Source organism: Andrographis paniculata, unplaced genomic scaffold, assembly GCF_009805555.1.
Source record: "Andrographis paniculata isolate CXL003 unplaced genomic scaffold, ASM980555v1 Contig26END, whole genome shotgun sequence".
NCBI lineage: Eukaryota > Viridiplantae > Streptophyta > Magnoliopsida > Lamiales > Acanthaceae > Andrographis > Andrographis paniculata.
The window spans coordinates 722,050-744,224 of NW_026137557.1; the positions used below are offsets into that span (position 1 = coordinate 722,050).

The following is a 22,175-nucleotide window of genomic DNA, read 5'->3' on the forward strand; positions in this document are numbered from 1 at the left end:
TAGTAGAACAAAACTTAATTTATAATTATTTTATCAATAAATTTTAGTTAAATAATTTATAGTGTATTTACTTTGTATCTAATTTTATAATTTATGTTTTGAAATAAAATAATTATTAAATTTAATATTATATATATAAAGTACTTCCTCCATCCCAAAAGAGTTGTGAGATGTCTTGTTTTTTCATTTTCGTTTGTACTAAAACAATTGTTTTGTTTTCTTATTTAGTAATCGTGGTTCCCACTTTAATTGATGTCTTGTTTTTTCATTTTCGTTTGTACTAAAACAATTGTTTTGTTTTCTTATTTAGTAATCGTGGTTCCCACTTTATAACAAAATTATTCATATTTTTCCAAACTATCCCTAATTATTACTCTAACCTACTTTTTAAAATCTTTCAAAAAATAAAGATACTTAGTCTTTTAAATTTTATTTTATACCTACTTTCAATTAAATACTATTATTCTTTGATCCGCGTATCAATTCTCAATAAGACGTTTGTTTGGAATGGAGGGGGTATATAATAAATACGACCATTGACATATTGCAGTCTTGCAGATATGGCTGCCCCTATCATAGACAACGTTATCATCAGTCAAATAATAATAATAAAAGAAATATAAATAAAAAAAAATAATAATAATAATAACTTAGATTATTTATATATTTCGATGTCGGCTGTACTTAAAAATATATATTTATAAAATATATATATTTTTATGTTAGATTATTCAATTAAATTTTTCTTTAATAACTATAGGCTTCAATTTTTATACAAATACTAACTACAATCGAATCATTATTTTACATTAAAAATATATACATATATATATATATGAACAAAATTATTTTTACATTATGTTTTACTATAAACTATAATTACAATACTATGTCAATATTTTTTGAATTATCACTAGATTTGTGTGCATAATATATTTTTTATAAATAAATATTCACCTAGAATTTAGTACTTATATTTTAATAAATAATAATCAATTTACTACCAATTATTCAATCTACCCTATTATTTTTAATTAATTATTTAATAATTTTTATAATATAATATTCTTACATTATTTTTTATTTATCTTACTTTTATATTAAAATAATGTTCATTCCCAACCAAATAAACATAATCATCCTAGAAAGAAGTATTAAATATTAATTTGGTTGAGAGACATGCACTAATGACAAATACGATGACAAATAATTAGTCATAGTAAATTTATTATTTCTATGTAGTGTTCTTCTAATTGGTGTCTATATTTTGAAGAAATTTTTTATTTTCAAGTGTGATAATAAAATTGACATTGAATTAAGTATCGAGATATGATACAACCCAATACACGATAATAGACTGATCGAGTCAACTCGAATCCGACACAATCACCCGATTATAATATATCAGTATTAATCAATATAAGTCTATCTATCCTTTAAACTAAGTTCAATTTTAAATAATTTAACCTAATTCATTATACACATTACATTAGAACCAACAAAAATTAGAATAACACGAAAACATGACAAAATAATATAATTTGAATCAAGAATTTTGATTTAATTATATACACGGGTCAAAACAAATCCGACAAATAATAAACGGATTAATATGAACCCGACACGAATCGACACATTGTCAAAGCCCTAAAAGAGATGATAAACTACGGTTATAATACAAAAGAGTACCACGGATTTCGGATTCAATCGAGCTATGTTGAAGCTACACAAGTACATTAACCCATTCCCCCTTGTTTTGCCGTAATTTACATGTGGATTGTAGCTCAAACACGCGATGCATATCAAATATCTCTTTCCCAATAAAAAGAAAAGGACATGTAAATCTAGATTTCAAATGTTCGACCATCACCGGAGATCAAACTTATTCATCTCCGAGAATCAAGCATCCTATAAAAACAACTAGCAGTCTAGCACGGGCTAGTCGTATATGTATATCATATCACATCATTCGATCAACACGTAATCTATAAATAATTACAAGAACAATGTAAGCAAGTGTAAGTACCACTTACGTTGTTTCACTATCAAATTATCGCTCCTACGAGTTTCGATTCTTTCCTCCCTAAAATCCTTGGTTATCAAGAAATCCCATCTACAAGGCTATTGTTTGATGTTGAATCATCACTTTCGGCATAGTGATAATAGCACACCAAATATATCCAACATGATTTATTATATTAGCATAATACAAATCCAGTATATAAACTGACAATACATAATTTATATTAATATAATACTAAATTGATTAAAATTTTGTCCCATTTCGATGGAATTAAACTTTCATTTCCTCTCATAAGAGATTCCCATTTGACTTCTACGAAAGAAAGTAATCTACGGCCAAAAAAAAAAACATAAAAACTCTTCCGATCCAAAACTATTTAAAAAAATATATTTGAAGCAATCCAAAGATAAGCCAAATAAACACATACGAGAAAAAGCTGCAGTTTAACAAACATCCCTGAAAAACTCCATATTCAGAATCGATTTTTAATATACTACAAATCCGAAAAAAAAGTTTCTCCAAATATTAGTAGGTTAAAGCTGAAAGTATCGATCATGTAGAAGAAACATTTAAGCGTTCTTACTCATATTGCATAACAACAAGAGGAGATTTATGTGGACTTAGCATCATTCTTCTCAGGGATGGTCTCCAATTCCCGCCTGAGCTGCAGCGAGAAATCATCGTTCACATCATCATCGTCCCAATCATCTTCCCATTGCTGAGAAATTTCTTTGCCTTCTTTATCATCCCACTCTGCCAATTTCAAGAACATATCAATTGAAATTGTGGAACGAAACAGGGCAATCGGCAATCTTTATGGTGCAAATACATTCTCTTGAAGCTTATGGATATAGAAAAAAATCAGAAAATCGTAGAAAATTACATTTATTCAACTCCAAGAGGATAAATTCAACTCAATGTATAACAGCAGTGACCATTTTCCGATTTTGGTACAGAGACATAGAAATGAAAATTCAAAAGTATAGGGTGTGTTTGTTCGGTAATTTTTGTTGTTTGTTCTACTATTCAAATTTCACAATTATCTATAAAATTAGATTATTTTCTTTCACAAAATATTTCATTCAAATTACTATTCAAATCAAAAAACAAAACCAGCAAAAAAATAACCATCTAAACACACTGTATTTCTATGCGGATTTCGACTCATCTAAAAGTTTCTCTTAACCAAATCCATCGTCTCATCCTGATTGATTCATCCTCTTTTTTTCACTCCATTAAAACATAATATATATTACCTCCGGATCGATTCATCTATATTGCTTCACTTCTACATTACATCTATGGGTTTAATTATCCATTTTTTCACATATGAAGAATCAATTCTAATTTTTTATTGTTCTATAACTATTATCATCTTTCTACCATTCTATTCTCTATACCAAAAACATACACTAACAGCAAGAAATCATGAATGCAGAAAAATTTGAATACTAAAGATGAACAAATAAACCACAATCCAAGTGAACTAACGAAAATATTCAGATAGATGAACGAATTCACAAATTGATCAAACTTCGGCACAAATTAACACCGACCTTGATCGATTTCAAACTCCTCAAACTCGTCGTCGTCTTCAAATAGATCCAGTTTCAATTCCTCTGCGGCAGGCTTTGCTTGCTCGGTCGCCATTCCAATCTGTATACGCAAAGAATTTCAAGAAAATCAAATCAACAAACTCCAAAAACCAAAACAAAAAAAGGCAACAAAAACCCCCAAAATCGAAAAACAAATTGAACACGGCCAGCCAACTTGGCCACTACAGATCTGTATCGTGAGACTCAATACTTGAAAAATTCAACTATTTCATGAATCAGTCGGTGTAGATCGATCAGTATTCCACGAGTTTACACCGGAGACATTCCGAAACGGCAAAAACGTAACGATCTCTTCAGAATCATCTCCGATATACAAATTTTTCAAATAAAATTTGAAAAAACAAAAACAAAAATAAAATTGCTGCATATGATTGAAAGATTCTCACACCTTGTTATCTTTAAGCAGGAAAAGGACTGAACTTACAATTTTCTGCGCGCTGTATAACTCGAAGCTTGCTGAAGAAGAAAAGGGGGACGGAGAAGAAGGTGAACTGTGCTCACGGCAAATTAGGGCTAATATTTATTTTGAATTATTTATTGGGCTATTCATTTTTAATTCATTATTAATTTTGTGGGAATTTTTTTTAACTATTCAGATATATGTTTAAAATTATGTGTTATTTTTATTTTTAGTGGTGGATTATAATTTTTATAATTATGGTTCAAATTTAAATTATATTACTCTTTCCACTAAGGAGAAATTTAACATTCAATTTCTTTTTAATTTTTTTATCAAAAAAAGAAAAATCATTTTACGAAATATTATATCAACATAATCAAATAAAAAAGTCTCTAAAAATCATTGAGTGGCACATAGCCTTGTATGTTTTGAAAACCAAATGATTTGAACTTCAAATTATTTTTGTACATTATTTTTCTATCAAAATATATTATTTTTTATTATAAAAAATAGTATTAAAATACCCCTTAAATTTAAATTATATTAAACCAAAAAAAAAAAAAAAGTTTAAACAAGAATCAAACAAATTCTAAGATAAATTTTATTGTTCTTGTTTTAAATTTGGGCTTAATTGTCTCCATTGGGCCTCTGGATCTATTTGTATTGAAACAGGCCTGATCTCATTCTAAACTCGTTAATGAGATTAAAATAAAAGAATATCGACAACTTGACCCAGGATCGGCCCATCGAAAAAATCACTATGAGCTAATACATGCCAACTAATTAATATTTTTGACACATTATTGAATAGCGACAATTAATTTTGGGCCTAGGCGTAGTCGAATTGGCCCACTTGCACATCTCGACTCCAGATTATTTGATGTGTTTTTTTATACCTTAAACTTTAAATTTCTACTGTTTGAATTCTGCATTTTTTTGAATTTTTTTCTTCAAAATATCACATCATATATAATTTTATTATATTAATATAAAAAATGTGTTTTCTATTGTCATATAGTTAACTATTCAGCAGTGTAATGAATTTAAAATTTAGTTCGTAATCATGTCATTTATATATATATATATATATATTTAGTATTATATCCTCTCCATCTCAACACAATAGTTTTATTTATCATTTTTGTTCATCCTAAAACAATAGTCTTATTTTCATAAATAATCGTATCATCATAAAACTATCCATATTTTTTTTTCATTTTTGTTACACAATTGCCACTACTTTTTACACTAATACAACATGGACAAAAAAATTTTTTATCCATACTTTTTACCCATTACTAATATAATATCAATATTCCTTAAATCACGTGCCCAATCCAATTAAGAATATATTTATAGGACTGAGGGAGTAGTATTTAAATAATTTTTAAAATATTATATTAAAAAATTTATTTTCTACACTAAATAACATATTGAAGTATATTTATTATAAAATTTTCAAAATATCTCTAAAACGCAATCATTCAATAATTTGGGAATTCATTAATAATAATAATAATAATAATAATAATAGGCGCGTGTGGTGAGGGGTGATTGGTCCACTTACATCCATACAATCGTTCCCACAATGCCATGTTTACGTAATTCAACATTAATTATTGTCAACATTGCATTCATCTCTATTAATTTATTTTTTTATTTTTTTATGCAATTATATATTATTGTATTGTCTAATAATTTAATTATTTATATATGTTACAATAAATCTACAACTATAATATTGCGTAAGAGCAAAGATTCATACTACTTTTCCTTACAATTTTGCCGACATGCTTATTATTATTATTATTATTATTATTATTATTATTATTATTGCAATATTACGAATTCTATCGTCAATATTATGTTTAGTTTTATTTCAAATAGTTTTATAAATTGGATTTGGAATAGTAATATGAGAAAAGTATATTTGTAAATAAAGAAAAGTTGTATAAAATGTTGGATGTATTTTGTATTTTTTTTTTAAAAAAAAATAGTGTAAATAATATATTTTTATTGATATTTATTTTTAGTATAATTCTCCCTCCATCTCAAAATTATAGTTTGGGTTGTATTTGACACGAGATTTAAGAAATATTGATCTTATATTGGTAGTTGATAAAAAGTATGGATAAAAAGTTTTTTTGTCCTTGTGAGTATATTAGTGTAAAAAGTAATAACAATTGTGTAATAATAATGAAAAAGTAATTGTAGTTTTATAGTGATATGGTTATTTATGGAAATGAAACTATTGTTTTGAAATGAACAAAAATGGTAAATAAGACTATTGTATTGAGATAAAGGGAGTATAAAAATAGAAAATAAGTATTTTTAATTTGATATTTTTGAAAAAAAAAATTAATGAATAATAAAAATTCTAAAAAAATCTACCAAACGAACATACCCTATATTTGTGTACAGGTTTACTACGGATCATCGTTGTTTGATTGTGCGCCGCCACCATTGTCTCTCGTAATTGTTTGCGTGTGTTGCTATGTTCTATCAACGGGCAATTAGACCCGATCGGCACATAAAATAGAGGCGGACAATGTATATGTTCTATGTATAAAAGCATGTGCCGAATAGTTTATACTTTATATATTGTATTGTTAAGTGTAAATATATTTATTATACTAAAATCAATAATATAATGTACATATATAATTATATTATGTGTTGTTAGAATATATTATTAAATACCGTCAAATATGTATTATTGTCTTATTATATATGTGCTAGAAAATATTATTACATACTGTCAATTATACGTTATTGTCTTATTATATATGTGTTGATTAGATGAAAACCGAATCAATGTTTTATCATATTCCATTTTCTCTTTGCACGTGATTTCATATCTCTACCTTTCGACCCCTTAAATTGCAACGCCTAGTTGAAGAGATATTAAATGGTTTAATCTTGAAAATTCTACGCCTAATTTTATCTTTAATTTTATTTTCAAATTTTTTCACCATTAATCAAGTCAGCACTCTAGTTGCCGCATATAATATTAATATTAAAAAATATTAATATTTGTCCCTATTTTATATTTTCTGTCTGTTTCATATAACTTGTGCTTTTTTTTTGAAAATATGATTATCCATTTTTATCACATTTTAAATTTTATAATTTTTTAATATTAATTAAACTATTTATCTATCTTAATCTTAATCTATAATTATTTTTACTAAATATACTTTTTAATTACTTATTAATTATATTTTACCTAAATTCATGTATCTACATTAACGCGCCTAAAATATAGGAGACGGAGGGGCTACTATAACACTATAAAATCATATCTAGAATACGACATAGTCCAAAATATTTTAGAGAATCGATAGTAGCCATCAAATTGAAATGATTACGAATGTGTTGTATATAAATAGGGATGTAGAGCTTATTTGTAAATCACATAATTTATTTTATTTATTTATTTTAAAAATAATACAACCACTTTTTAAATTATTTCTAGAGTTTTTGAGTTTTTACTTGTGTTTACTTAAGTTTTTCTATATTTCATTACAAAAAAAATATATATGTATGTATAATTTGATTCGATAAAAGATGATATCTACAAACTATTTAAATATAAAATAAATTTATAAATAAAAAATAAAAATTATTATAAATCATATATTATATAGACCGGTGACACAAATTTTTTTTAAAATCCATTGAAGTCGTGTCCATCTACTTTATTTATTTTATTCTCATTCGATATCCGAGCAATCGCAAATAATATTTCACAATTTTATTTTATTTTTTAATTTCGATTATTTCGATTTGAGTTAATTTTTCCAAATAAAATCAAAATTTTAAATTGATGGATTTGAATAATCGAAAGTCCCCGAATGCTCATCTCTATATTTATGATAAAGTCTTTGATAAAATAATAAAATAATTATAATAATTTAGCAAATATTTTAGAACTAAAAAAATATAAAAATAATAATAAAAAAATCAAATATAGAGAAAAACATCTAATTTGATTATTTAAGATAAAATATTAAAATATATAAATTTTTATAAAATTCAAAACTTATATTTATTAAATAACATAAACTTATAAATGTAATTTATATAGTAAATTTAATTAAACTTATAAAAGTTTATCAAAATAACTCAATATATTCTGTAAAATACAACTTATATATTTTATATTTTTCAATAAAATGCCATATTTGAAAAAAGAAAAAAAAAACTTAGATTCTAACCAAATTTTAAAATAAGAATAATGAAATAAAAAATAAAACAAATAAAGGATTAATTTGCCTAATTTTAATTAATAAGTAGTCACTTTCGGTGGCTGGTCTTAAGGTAACAACTTTCCTTGTATTACAGCTACTCTATGCATTTGACACGTGTACACCTGTTTGCATGGTGGAGATCAATAGAGGTCTTGTCACATTTATTTATTTTCTAATAATAATAATGTTTATCTTCTAAAATTTTAGAATGTAATACTTTATTGAAATTTTAAATTTTGGGCTAAGATTTTGAATAATAATAATAAAAAAAATTCAATACTTTCTTTTTCGTTTTTTAATAAATTATTCAATTTTTTTTAAAGTATGTTTCATTCTTAAAATATTAAATTTTTTTAATAATTATATTATCTATTTTACATTATAAATATTTTTTTAATTTATAACATATTACACAAATGTCATAATTTTTATATTATGCAATACTAATAAGATTAATTTAATTTTTTTACTTTTATTTTTATTATATCACAATATAACATTAACATTTATAAAAACAAACGGATAGATAGATATAAACGGAGGGAATATTACTTATCGTGTCTCTCTCTAAGAGTTACATTTATCTTTTGCATTTAACATTACAAATATTTTTATATTTCTATAAATTTTTGTACAAATATCATTTTATTAGTATATAAGACACTAATGAAAATAATTTTTGTAATTTTTTTTTTTAATTTGTACTATAATTTGATATAATAACTAATATTTAAAAATCTATAAATAAAAAATAAATGAGACCTTAGATCCGAATAAAAATATTATAAAATAAAAAATATATATTTAATTTATTTTTTTAAAAATAGTAATGTAAATAGTATCATGGAAAGATAATATTATTAATTAAAAAAATGATTTAATACTATAATATTGAAAAGAAAATTTTTATTATAAGTTTATTTTATTTATACCAACCAAACACGGCATAATCTAAGAACCACCATAAGCGAATACGATTCTCACACGTGTCCATAGAAGGTTTTGTGTCTTCACTTCCAGGTATCTTCCAATCTACCGTTAGATTTCTGCCACGTGTCTCTTGCCCTGAGGCTAAACCCTACATAAATATCCTCCAAAAAAATAGAATTTCAAATGCTTTCATTTTCAGTTAGCAAAAGATCAGCCTAAAAAAAATGACCAGAAACTCCGACCACCGGAGCAGCAACAGCGCTCGCCGGATCTTCAAATTTCCGGCGGTCCGTCCCTGCGAAGGCATATCTCCGGCGACGTTGCTGCAGTCTCTCATCACCACCTCCACCGCCATCTGCAGCTACAGCTCCAATTTCTTCCCTTCGCAACGACGGAACGCTCGCGAAACAATAAGGCAAGTATCAATTCTCTCGATTCTTCTAGAAGAATTTCTCAATAACCTCCCGACGTTGCCGGAATCGTCCATTCTCTGCTTATCGGAGCTCCACGTCGCCTTCCAGAAGCTTCTATTCCTTCTAGAAGACTGCACTCGCGAAGACGCTAAGCTTCTAACTCTCATGAAATCCTATTTCGTATCGACTCAATTCCAGAACTTAATCAACGTTATCGCAACCACGCTCGATGTTCTTCTACCTCTGAATCAGATCGAAGTTTCGGAGGAGGTTAAAGAGCTTATTCAAATGGTGTATAACCAATCTCGGAGGTCGAAAATGGAGGTTTCCGAAGAAGATGAAATCGCAATGAAAAGAGTAATCGTAGTTTTAAATCAGTTCGAGAATAAACTCGAACCTGATCCGTTCATGATTCGGAAAATCCTCAGCCATTTGAAGATCAACAGCCACGCAGAATGTCACAAAGAGATTCTATTCCTAGACGAAGAACTTACAATTGTGTATTCAGAGAAGAACGATCGAGAAGTTCCATTGCTGAGCAGTTTAGTCGGTCTATTAAGCTACTGCAGAGGAACTCTGTTTACAGATTGGGAAAACGTAGTTTCCGAACAATATTCAGCAGAGAGAGCCAGCAGTTTTTCATCGATCAGTCGTCTGAATCCCGAGGATTTCCGCTGTCCGATATCCCTCGAATTAATGACCGATCCGGTGACGATCTCTACCGGACAGACCTACGACAGATCTTCGATTGAAAAATGGCTGAAATCGGGGAATCTAGTCTGTCCAAAAACAGGGGAGAAGCTCACAACTACAGAATTAGTCCCTAACACAAGCCTTCGAAAGCTCATTGAACAATACTGCGCAGAGTACGGCATTTCATTTACGAGCTCCGTGAACAACAACCGCGACATTTCCCGAACAATCCTACCAGGAAGCGCCGCAAACGAGAAAGCTATCAATCTTCTATCGGAATTCCTCGCGCTACGATTAGCCTACGGATCGGATTCGCAGAAAACGAAAGCTGCATATGAAGTTCGTTTATTATCGAAGTCGAGTTTATTCAATCGGTCTTGCTTGATCGACATCGGCAGCGTCATTCCGGCGCTGATTAAACTGATCATCTCCTCCGATGCGGCGACTCAAGAGAACGCAATCTCGGCGTTATCGAAGCTATCGAAGCAGACGAAAGGGCAGAAAGCGATAATCCAAAACAGAGGTCTGCATCCGATCCTCGCCGTCTTGAAAAACGGATTGAAATTAGAATCGAAGCAGCTCGCAGCTGCGACGATCTTCTACATTGCAGCGGCGAAGTCTCACCGGAAAATGATCGGAGAATTCTCCGACGCAATTCCGGCGTTGTTATCCTTAATCAGAGACGGAACTCCCTGCGGTAAGAAGAATTCAGTAATGGCGATCTTCGCTCTAATTTTCAACCACAGAAACCGCCGCCGCGCCATAACCGCCGGCGCAGTGAAAGTTCTTCTAGACTTGTTAAACTCACCGGAGAAATCCGAGCTGAAGACGGACGCTCTGGCAGTTCTATCGACATTAACTTCGGATAGCTCGGAAGCGTCGATCGAAATTAGGGATTATCCGTCTGGTTTGCAGCTGATTCTACGGTTATTGCAGACGATCAACAGTCCTGCCGGACAGGAGTATTGTGTGTCGATCCTTCTTTCTCTTTCCCAGAGCTGCGAAGCTGAGGTTGTTCCGGTGATGGCGAAGGATGCGACGCTGATGTCGGGGCTGTACTCGCTAATTACCGACGGCACGTCGCACGCCGGTAAGAAAGCGAGGTCGTTGATTAAGGTTCTGCAGAAGTTCTGCGAGACGAGTTCGTCTGGCGTGGTGAAGGAGATGAGGAGGCTGGAAGAGTCCATCAATGTCCGGTGATTCGGTGAAGGTTTTTTCTATATCTACACACACACATATATATATATATATAGTTTTGTGTATAATTTTAGGGTTGATTTTTGACGCCATTGATGGTATTTGCTCGAGTTTTTTGGTGAGGTGAATACCTGTTTGGGACAGTAAATGGTGTATTTCTTTGTGATTCTTTTTTTTTTAGTATTATTATTATTGTGATTTTGGATATTCTTTATTTGCTGCTCCCTTGTTGGGGAGGGAAGTGTGGTTTTCATTTTGTGTAGGGACTGAATTGCGAAATGTTCTCTAGACGACGTCGTTTTTGGAGGTATCAACTACCAATAGCGGGACAAGGATTGGGGAACTAATGTAAGTATGTTCTTACGCTCTGATTTTGAATTTCTGTTTGTTTATTGCACATGACTCTCGTGTACTTTTTATTTTTTAATGTTTGATTTTTTTGGGGTTTTTTTGTAATTGTTGTGTTTATGTATTTTGTGAAGATTGGAATGGCAAGCAAAGGCCGGCGTTGAGGAATTGAAGGTTGATATATTTGAAGATGACCAAGAGTTTGAAATCCATCAAGGTTGTGTTATGTCATTTAAATTTATTTCATTTTCATTCTCTTAGTAAAAAGAGCTCTATTATTTGACATATATGTGACGTGATTATAGTTTGCCATAAAAAGTTTAGAATTAAATGTATTTATTTTAGGGGGAAAAAATTGCTAAATGCAAGCAAATGAGGAAGAAACACATGAAAAGGGTTCAAGTTATTTAATGTTGCCTACTATTCTTGTCATTGTTTTGGAGGTTTTGATCGATTGTTATGCATATGTAGTGTGATAATAGTATGGGTGCACAAATACACATATACACTCCACCTCATTTTGATCTTGAGTGATATCATGAATTACAAGAGAATGCATTTTTTATGATAACTATTTTCATTTTTTCTTTTGTTTGAATTCAGAATTGGTAGAGTCAGGAATCGATGATGTGAAGAGGAAAAAAATGAGGTGAAATCATGAAATTCACATAATTCTCTGGTTACAGGTTTATGCAATATAAGAATATTGCCTGTTTCTTTGGCTACATTAATATTTTCAATTTTAATAGGAATAAAGCTGAAAAAAAAAATAATTGAATTATATATACTTGTATGCTTAATGAAAGTATATTAAACGGTGTAACTAATTTACTAATATAGGACATTATTGAAATATATGCAAATAATACTGAGTATTGTGATTTAGCATTTAATCTAAAATCAATTAAATAGTATCTTGAAGTATACCTAAGTAAATTTGTAACTATTATATACTCGCACAAAGTCTACTTGTGGCCATTTGTACCATTAGCTAAAAGATTTTCGTTATATTTTATTTTTCTACTAAATAATATAGTATATTATACTATAATATTAAGAAAAGGAAAAGGAAAAGGAAAAACAAAGTCAATAAAACTTATAATAGTAATATTAAGACATGAATAGAAGAATCGAGAAGGTGTCCAAAATGCAATAAATAGTGTTGATGTTAACATAAACAAGTTGTATAGATGAGGATTGTGACAATCACTTAGATAGCTATGAACACGTACGTAAGATATTTAGACACACATATAAATAATACTTATATTTAAAAATGCTCTAATAATTCAATCATTGAGTGTGAACTCTCTCAAACTTAACCAAATTCCTAATGCAAGTAAGCATCACAGGTGGGCAGTCAATGATGTGTACCTTGTTCTACCATTCTAATTATTAATATAAAAAAACAAATTAGGGACAGATTATTTGATGAAACGTATATTGACAAATAATTCTGAGTCATATCTTTATTAGGAAGAATGATCAAGTAAATCCAAATTATTGATTAGGACATATTAACTTTTTTTTGTCTGACATGAAAATAGACTTTACTGGGCTATCTCTATAATTTAACATTTTCTTAAGTAGAAGATTTACTACACAAGCTTAGTAGATGTAAATCTCATTCTTGTAAGTATTATGCTTAATCATTAATCACCTAATAACAGATAAATAATATATAGTGAACGCTTTAGAGGCTAATTCTTCTAATTACTCTTCTAGAAATTTCAATTATTGATCAGATCAAATCTGTAGAATTAAAAGTGATTATTTTATTTAACAATAATTCAAGGGGTATATTTGGTTGTCTCAAAATTATTTTCAAAGCTAATTCTACAATAAACTGCTAGTTTTCTTTTTTTTAAAAAAAAAAAATAAAATAATAATCATATTAATAATAAATTATACCAATAGGTTGTTGTTATACAACCAATCTACGATATATATATATATATATTATAATTGATTTTAGCACATAAGTATATTAATACAATACAGAGAAATAATCTATTTGTGTTGTATTATCATAGGCTGATTAGAGCTAATAATTCAGAAATATGATCTTAATTCGTTCTAATTAGCATTCTAACCTTTTTCTATATATTCGGAGATCATATAACAAAAAAATATAGCCGCTACAGATTCCCATTTCTCACGTTTTTTTTATTTTAAAAAAAAGTATAAATAGCCAAACAAACCTTTCCCCAAAATTTTATTTAAAAAAGTTTATCTTCTCTAATTTTCATACAAAGCCTTTCTCTCTCTCAAGCCTATAATCAATTGGGCTAAGCTAACAAGAAGTGGGAAGAGATGCATTGGGGTGTAGCCCAAAAAAATTTGTAATAATAACGATATTATTATTAACAATAATAATAATAATGCATGAGAAAGTAGTAGTATTGTTTACCAGGAAAATGCAGAGATAGATCTTCCTACTGAGGGTTGGGGGGTCGACTGTTGGCTGAGCAGACCCGGGACCCCCACTCCAGAAGCTCTTTGCTTGTATCATCCTTGTGAACAATCACCTCTATGAAGCACAGGCAGTCCTGTTTCTCTCCACTCGCCGTTTCGATGGCGGGCACTAGATCCTCCTCGCAGTACACCTGCATGTCACGTGCCAAATTGCTCTCAAAACTATCACTACATACATACGTATACCCACCCCCAAGTATGCCTAGTTGAATTTGAACTTGAAAACATACTTACCAAAACTTTTGTCAAGAGTAATCTCAACTTAATAATCGTCGGGTTCACTTACCCTACCCCCAATGTATTGTGTCACTTCTATACTAATCAATCACTTTTCATCATTTGTATTTAAACTTTTTATTCTACTAATTCTTTTTGTTTTAAAAATACACATGACGAAAAGTAATTGATCAATATAGAAAAAAACACAATACATTGAAAGTAAGGTAACTGAACTTTACAATATGGTTAAATAATATATGCTATATATTTACCAAATAGTAGATAAAATAGAATCCTCTTCTCAAATTAGCTAAGTAATAGCTCTCTATCTCTCTCTCTCTATATATATCCATATATATTACTATATGACTGCAGTTATCATATTTAATTATATAATTAAACACAGAGTTAATAATACATCAGATTATGATAGAAAAATATAATATGACAGAGAGACATTGCATAATATAATATAAATGTAGCACATGAACTAACCATAATAGTCTACACATCACATATTACTATTGATTTCAGCGTATAATATATATACATATAACACATTTTATAAATATGAACAAACAACACATATTTGCAAATAACGCGCCGTGTTATTTGTAAATATTTGTTGTTTGTTAGTTTTTCATGTGATGATTGGGACATAATGTTGATTTTTCCGAATCAGCATTCTAATCGGTCTCGTATATTATAGATGTCATGTTAGGGCGGGGGAGGGGATTTGAAGTAATGTGAACGTACTTTTGTAGTCCAGCATTTCCCTTCGCCGTTGCAGATGGCATCGACGAATGCAGTGTAGTTCCAGTTCTTGATCACGTTGTAAGGGCCGTCGTGGATCTCGACTTCGATGGTGTATCCGCCGTTGTTTATCAAGAAAATGATGGTCTTCTGCCCGCACCGGATCATCGTCGAGATGTCTTGACAAGTAACCTGAGGTAGGATCAGCATCAGTTCTACTACTACTACTACAATTTCTCAATCAAAAAACAATGTGAAGCATTTGCTATTTGCCAAAATTCTGAGACCTGAAAGCTTCCATCGCCAATGCAAGCGATTACACGTTTATTCGGGACAGACTGAGCGTAGCCGAGCGTTGCGCCGACAGACCATCCGATCGATCCATACTGCATCTGGAATTCATACCTGCAAACACCACATTTGATCTGATCTAACAATATGTAATATTATATTTTCGGTATACCGTACTGAATCATTCATAATTGTTGCAAATGCTAAAGAGTAGAGGTGCAAGACTTACCCGCATCCGCTGGGCAATTTAAGCTTTTGGCAGTTAAACCAAGAGTCCCCTGTCTCAGCAATAACTGCAGAGTTGCCTGTCAGCATCTTTTGTATATGCTGGAAGAGCACATTGACTCTCAATGGCTCTTTAGGCTCACTTTTAGGAGGCACCCCATCCGGGATGAAGATTCTCCTGTAATTAGAGCCGTTAGCTATCCCAATCGAATGGAATTTGAAATGTTAGTGTTCGTTCGTTAAGTTTAACAAATGAAGTTCGTGGTTGTTAGTTAAACACTCGAGCTTGTTTGTAGTATTCAAGCTCATGTTTGTATTCAACTCGTTAAAGCTCATTTAGCTCATGTTTGTATTCAACTCGATTAAAGCTCATTTAGTTTATAATTTCATATATATATATATATATTAAAAATATGTCAATTTAACGGATATTCATAAACAGAGCTCAGTCTCGTTCATTAACAAAATGAGTCTATTTATGTTATTCGATTTGGCAAGTTTACGTTCATTAACGAGCTTAAATCGAACCAGACTGAACCAAGTTCACGAACAGTTTGGTATATTTAAAAGCTTTTTACCTGTAATTCTCGTAAGCTGTGGTGTTTTTGTTCACCTTCTTGGCAAGTTCCTGCAGGAAATCCTTCATGAGAATGCAGCCGAATGCAGGACCATTGGCGACGACGACACGGTCGGGTTGGACGATGATGGCCTTCTCCTTTTTGAGGAGGAGAGAGTAGCCCACGGAGCTGTAGTCGTTGAAGATGGGGCCGGCGAAGAGGTAGGCGTCGGCTGATTCTACGATCTCGCCGCAGAAGGCGGTGCCGACGGCGCCCCAATATGTGCCCATGAAGTGAGGGTGTTCCTCGGAGACAAGGCCTTTGGCCGACGGCATGACGGCCAATGGATAGCCGCAGGCGTCGGCTAGCTCCACAAAGGCGGAAGAAGCTTTGGCGACGCGGAGCTTTGGTCCTCCTATCAGGACTGGCTTAACTGCTTTGTTTAAGAAGGCTGCTGCTGCTTCCACTGCTGCCTCCAGCCCGCGTTTGTTGCTCAATCTGTAGGATGTTTTCTATGTTAAGCAATGGGTGAGACAAAAAATCTACAAATCCGAACACAACAAGAACGCCATTTTTCAAGTCAATATAATTTTATTTTGGATCACCGATTAGCCGAAATAGTAAAATAAAATAGACCCTACAACATCTAAAAAAAAAATGAAAAATTGAAAATATATATATTTTTAAAAATTATATACTCACATAAGTTGAAGGAAAAGTTACCAAATAAAAAGATATAGATAAAAAGGAATATGACAAAAAAATAAATGAATGGATAATAATAACTTTAGTTTATATATTTTTATTACAAAATTTACTTAACAATATAATATTCCCTTCGTAATTTTAGTAAACGTTAACCAAGCAGACAAAATTGGTAAAATTGGTAAAAAAAACACTATTAATTATATTTTAATACTATTTTTTATTTATTAATATAATTTAATTTGAAATGAAGTAAAAATAAACTATTAATTATTATTGAAAATCATATTGGATTTGGATTTGAGCTAGTGGACCTGATTTCTTAAAAACTCAAAATAAAAATTGTGAGATCAAACGGATTGTGTTTTCGGATCATGATACCCTTAACAATATTGATGTAATGAACGTTCATAAAAAAATTCTCAAGTTGAAGTATACCGTGGTGTAATGGAGAAGGGGATTGGCTCTCTTATGAAAGTTGGGTGAGGAATTGCTGCCAAATTGCAACTGATGCTTATATACACTGGCTTGCTCTCCTTCAGAGCTGTGGAAATGGCCGTATCGATTTGGTCATGTGCGTCGTCCAAGTTATTCACCACAGCCTGCAAAATGTGACCGTCGCAGCAGTAACAAGAGAAAATTAGTGTGCATTAAATTATAAGCATGACGAAACAATTTTGCTTGGACAAAAATCATCAATCCTGATGAATATGGAAACAAGAAATCATGATGATTCTTCACTTTATTCAGTAAATTTCGACAAATAAATCAGTCAAACAAAGCAACAAATAGTTCATCGTAGTAATTATCCAAAGATATATATATATATTACATTTCACGCAGTTTTCATATACATTCCTTACAGTAACCTTATACTGATATCAATGGCGCTAAAAATGATAAATCATCCATAACATTCTAGAATTCTCTAGCAGTTACAGTTACTTGATAATACATCACCGTCCGGAAACAACAAAGTTCCACCTAATAATTATCCACAGACATATATATATATACATTTCACGCAGTTTTCATATACATTACTCACAGTGGCCTTATACTGATATCTATGGCAGCGAAAAATGATAAATCGAGAACATTCTAGACTTCGCTAGCAATTACAGTTACCTGATAACACGTCACCGTCTGGAAACAACGCAGTTCCTGGCTGAAATCCGGCAAACCGATAGTATGATGCAAAATCCGGTTCGTACCATAATCATTCGTGTTCGGTCCTCCTACAACACAGATCACCGGCAGATTCTCACTATACGCCCCAGCAATCGCATTCAAAACGCTCAATCCCCCAACAGTAAACGTCACCACGCACGCACCCACGCCTCTCGCCCTGGCGTAACCGTCCGCAGCGTAACCAGCATTCAGTTCATTACAACAACCGATATTGTTCAACCCAGGCTCCGCAATCAAATGATCGAGAAGAGTTAAATTAAAATCCCCAGGTACAGAGAACACATCCTCGACGCCGATCTGGACCAGACGCCTCGCCACGTGGCGGCCGAGCGTGGCGTTAGGATCGGCGGTCGGCGCTTTGCCGGAGTCGTGACCGTCGGAGGTGACGGTGGAGTCGTTACTGGCGGAAGAAGTGTCCATGGCGAACGGCTATAGCGCGAAATGCAGAGCTAAGAGAATTGAAGAAAATGCGGAAAGCGTGGGAGAAGAAGAAAGAGGAATGAGGTATTTATAATAGGGCGGGTGAGATTCGGGAAATTAGGGCGGTGTTAAGGAGCTGGTTTATTGGCGTGGTGATGACGTGTCGCGTTCTGGTTGAACGAAGGTTTTGTGTTAGTGCCTAAATAAGGAGTTTTCTTGGCAGTTAGGGAACCGAAAGCAATTGTGCTGTGTTTTTGGGGAATGTTTTTATTATATTTTTATTTTTATTTTTTATTTTTGTTTTTTATTTGAAATGAATTTTTTATATGAAAATAGGATTGTAAAAGAAAAATGTATTTTACTTTAATTGTACGGTGAAATTAGAAATAAAAGAATTTGTTTGTTTTTAATTTCAAAAACATTTTGACAATATTCATTCTTTTTTCTAAAAAAAACAAAATATAATACACCCTCTCCACCGTCCACAAACTAATGTCATATTTTTCTATTTAAAACATCCAATAACTATTGTCATATTTTTTTTTTTTTAAACACAAATTTTATTTTTTTACCCTTAATTTATTTATATTTTTAATCTCTAACTTATCATAAATAATAAATTTGTCAATTCATACTAAAATGACAATTATTTAAAAATATACAAAATATACTTTAAAACAATTATAAATGGACGGAGAAAGCATTGAATTATTATTTAAATAAAAATTTAATTTAAACACGTCAGTTGGTATATACAAAACCGTGTATTTGTTTTATTCTTTGATAGTAACATACTTTTCAAAGTCTTTTCCATAAAAAACAAAGTATTATTCGTTAATATTTACATTATACTATTGCAAAATTATTTTTGTAAAAGTAATGACATAATGAAATCTACTTTTACAAACATATTTATACTCAATAAAAAAATAATAAGAAATAAAAACACACTTCAAATACAAAACATACTTTTTTGTTTTATTTTGTAAAGTTTGAATAATGATTTAAATATAATATTTTAAATTAAAAAATAAAAATAAATTATCTTTGTCCTACCTCAAAATAGTTTTTTATGTTTTTATATTAAATTAAAAAATAATAATATTTATTAGTTAATTAAAGAATATATATGATCATTTAGATTTTTTTTTTTTATATTATATGCATAAATTAATTGTATATTTAGTAATAAATTTATAATTTTTATAAAATTAAAAACTATTTTGATAAAAATTGTGGGTATGTTTCTTTAGAGGGGTTTGAATTTGGTTTTTATTTGAATTTTGGGATGGATTTGAATTTTATTGTTTTTGTTTGGGTTTGATTAGAGTTTTGAGAGTTTTGATGGGTATTGATTCGATGGATAATTAATAAAATAATATAAATGTGTATTAAATTTAATTGATAAAATTTATATTGTATGATTTGATTATAAATTTATATTATACCAAACATATATATTTAAATTTTTATTTATTCGTATCATCAAAAAAATTATTCTCTACAAAATGACATATATATATTTTTTTATCATATAATTATTATAAATATTAAATAAATATAAAATTTGAAAAAAAAAATTTAAAATACATTTGGTAGCCAATCTCGGTAATGGGGGAGCTGGGCCGGTTTGGGAGAAAATAATATGCAAACAGTGTTTGCAGAGTGTTTTCTCCCAAACCGGACCGGAAGAAACATACCCTGTATTTTCGATGATAGAGGAGAAGTAATACTCTATTCGCGTTTAAGGATCGCATTTATCGGTATTTAAAATTTAAAATATTTTTATATTTATATAATTTTTTTATAAATATTTTTTTATTAATATTATAATTTATTAATAAAAATATTTATATATATTTTTAATTTATATTATATTTTGATATAATTATTTAATAAAAATAAATGAAACATTTAGAGACAGCCGAAACTAAGAATAGATATAGACGTGATGTAAGTATATATACATATTTATTTTCCATTAATTAAAATATTCTAATAATTAAAAATTTTGGTAGGTAGCTCAACCCTATCCTCTGCCACGTAATCACCCATATTGCGGCGTTACCATGTTTGGTTCGAGCGTTAACTGACAAACTGAAGTTACCATTCCATCCTCACAACTTGCCAAAATACTATCCAATTTGAGGGGCATTTACGACCTATCACAACAATATATTTGGCCAGTCTCTGCAAGCCATTGCCTCATCTACGCTACCTTCTTTCACACCCAAAATAAAATAAATTAATAAATAATAATAATAATAATAATAAATCCCCAAAGCGCAAAAATCCTCCCGAAGATATTCTTCCTCCGCCGATCGGAATCCTCCTCGCCGGAATATTCCAGAGATTCGTCTGTTTTAATTCAGGATGGAGACGGATCCGGCCGACGAGCCGTCGGAATCGCTGTTCCACAGTCGCCGGCGGTGGTGCTGCTCCTGCTTCTATCCCTGTCTGGATCGGCTGCGCACGGCGAACGTCGACGGAGGGGGCGGCGGAGGCACCGCCCTGTGGCGGCGCGGCGTCGGCGCGTTGAAGAAGATCCGTGAGTGGTCGGAACTGGTCGCCGGACCGCGGTGGAAGACGTTTATCCGGCGGTTCAACCGGAGCGGGCGGAGGAACGTGAATTTACATTACGACCCCTTGAGTTACGCCATGAATTTCGACGAAGGGCCGGGGCAAAACGGTCATTTCGAGGAGGGAGCGGATGATGAGTACTTCTACGGTTCTCGGAACTTCTCGTCCAGGTACGCCAGAGGGTCCATGGACCTCGGGAAAGAAGAAGGTCCTGCGGCAGTTTAATCTGGACCGTCCGTCGGATCGCGGTGGACGGATGGGATTTTGCTGGTCGGTTTTCGCTGTAAGTTTGATTGGAGTTTTATTTTATTTTATTTTTTCGTGTGATTATTAATAATGTAATTAATTGAGTAGTGTGGTGAGTGACTTATGAAATATGTAAGAAAAATTTTACAAATTAAATATTAATGTGTGTAAGTTTTGGTTTTATTTTTTTCTTAAAAAAAAATTGTCTTTTTTCTTTTTCTTTTTTTTTTTTTTTCTTGGGGCCTTTGAATTTGATGATTTGTATTTACTTACCAAAATGCAATAAGGTTTCAATATCAAATTGGCTTTAGATATTGTAAGTAGCATTATTATTTTTATTTATGAAATATTTATATAGCATTATTATTATTATTATTATTATTATTATTATTATTATTTGTTTTGTCAATATTTCATGAACAAAAGTTAAAAGGATTTGTATGTTAGGTTGTGTTTAGTTGGTCTTTTCTTAAGACTTTCACTCTTAGTCAATAGTTTCAATCAAATTAAAATTCGTATTTTTAATTTTTTATATGGCAGTACTATAAATTAATTTTATATTTCAAATATTATATTAATATTAAATTAAATAATTACTTAAATTTAAAAATTTTTACGGTTGAAAATTCAAAGGTTCTGAATT

The 22,175-nt window shown here is 30.8% G+C and overlaps 4 protein-coding genes across 5 annotated transcripts; 2 read left to right on the forward strand and 2 right to left on the reverse strand.

The window, feature by feature from the left end:
* Positions 1-2,430: 2,430 nt before the first annotated feature.
* On the reverse strand, positions 2,431-4,193 carry LOC127246008 (protein DELETION OF SUV3 SUPPRESSOR 1(I)-like). 2 transcript variants are annotated; one of them, XM_051267164.1, is made up of 3 exons: positions 4,064-4,193; positions 3,580-3,679; positions 2,431-2,776 (listed from the first exon to the last, which is right to left on the reverse strand). In XM_051267164.1, the coding sequence occupies exons 2-3, from the start codon at positions 3,671-3,673 to the stop codon at positions 2,634-2,636; spliced, it is 237 nt and encodes a 78-aa protein (XP_051123121.1). In that variant the 5' UTR covers positions 3,674-3,679; positions 4,064-4,193; the 3' UTR covers positions 2,431-2,633. The 2 variants fall into 2 exon arrangements, with proteins under 2 accessions (XP_051123121.1, XP_051123122.1); XM_051267165.1 differs by lacking the exon at positions 4,064-4,193 and adding an exon at positions 4,028-4,046.
* Positions 4,194-9,417: 5,224 nt separating this feature from the next.
* On the forward strand, positions 9,418-11,729 carry LOC127246075 (U-box domain-containing protein 19-like). The gene has a single exon (XM_051267274.1). The coding sequence runs from the start codon at positions 9,444-9,446 to the stop codon at positions 11,523-11,525; it is 2,082 nt and encodes a 693-aa protein (XP_051123231.1). The 5' UTR covers positions 9,418-9,443; the 3' UTR covers positions 11,526-11,729.
* Positions 11,730-14,277: 2,548 nt separating this feature from the next.
* On the reverse strand, positions 14,278-18,751 carry LOC127246076 (pyruvate decarboxylase 1-like). Its single transcript, XM_051267275.1, has 7 exons — positions 18,224-18,751; positions 17,534-17,697; positions 16,412-16,888; positions 15,838-16,011; positions 15,605-15,722; positions 15,321-15,509; positions 14,278-14,476 (listed from the first exon to the last, which is right to left on the reverse strand). The coding sequence occupies exons 1-7, from the start codon at positions 18,704-18,706 to the stop codon at positions 14,306-14,308; spliced, it is 1,776 nt and encodes a 591-aa protein (XP_051123232.1). The 5' UTR covers positions 18,707-18,751; the 3' UTR covers positions 14,278-14,305.
* A 2,192-nt stretch (positions 18,752-20,943) lies between these two features.
* LOC127246095 (uncharacterized) lies at positions 20,944-21,715 on the forward strand. Its single transcript, XM_051267303.1, has one exon. The coding sequence runs from the start codon at positions 21,080-21,082 to the stop codon at positions 21,509-21,511; it is 432 nt and encodes a 143-aa protein (XP_051123260.1). The 5' UTR covers positions 20,944-21,079; the 3' UTR covers positions 21,512-21,715.
* The last annotated feature ends 460 nt before the right edge of the window (positions 21,716-22,175 follow it).

Coding starts and splice junctions, on each gene's coding strand:
- LOC127246075 (XM_051267274.1), top strand. CDS start 9,444: ATGACCAGAAACTCCGACCACCGGAGCAGCAACAGCGCTCGCCGGATC.
- LOC127246008 (XM_051267164.1), bottom strand. CDS start 3,673: ATGGCGACCGAGCAAGCAAAGCCTGCCGCAGAGGAATTGAAACTGGAT. Junction 2,777..3,579: donor GGAGTTTGAAATCGATCAAG/GTCGGTGTTAAT, acceptor TGAAATTGGCAG/AGTGGGATGATAAAGAAGGC.
- LOC127246095 (XM_051267303.1), top strand. CDS start 21,080: ATGGAGACGGATCCGGCCGACGAGCCGTCGGAATCGCTGTTCCACAGT.
- LOC127246076 (XM_051267275.1), bottom strand. CDS start 18,706: ATGGACACTTCTTCCGCCAGTAACGACTCCACCGTCACCTCCGACGGT. Junction 15,723..15,837: donor AAATTGCCCAGCGGATGCGG/GTAAGTCTTGCA, acceptor TGGTGTTTGCAG/GTATGAATTCCAGATGCAGT. Junction 15,510..15,604: donor TTGGCGATGGAAGCTTTCAG/GTCTCAGAATTT, acceptor ATCCTACCTCAG/GTTACTTGTCAAGACATCTC.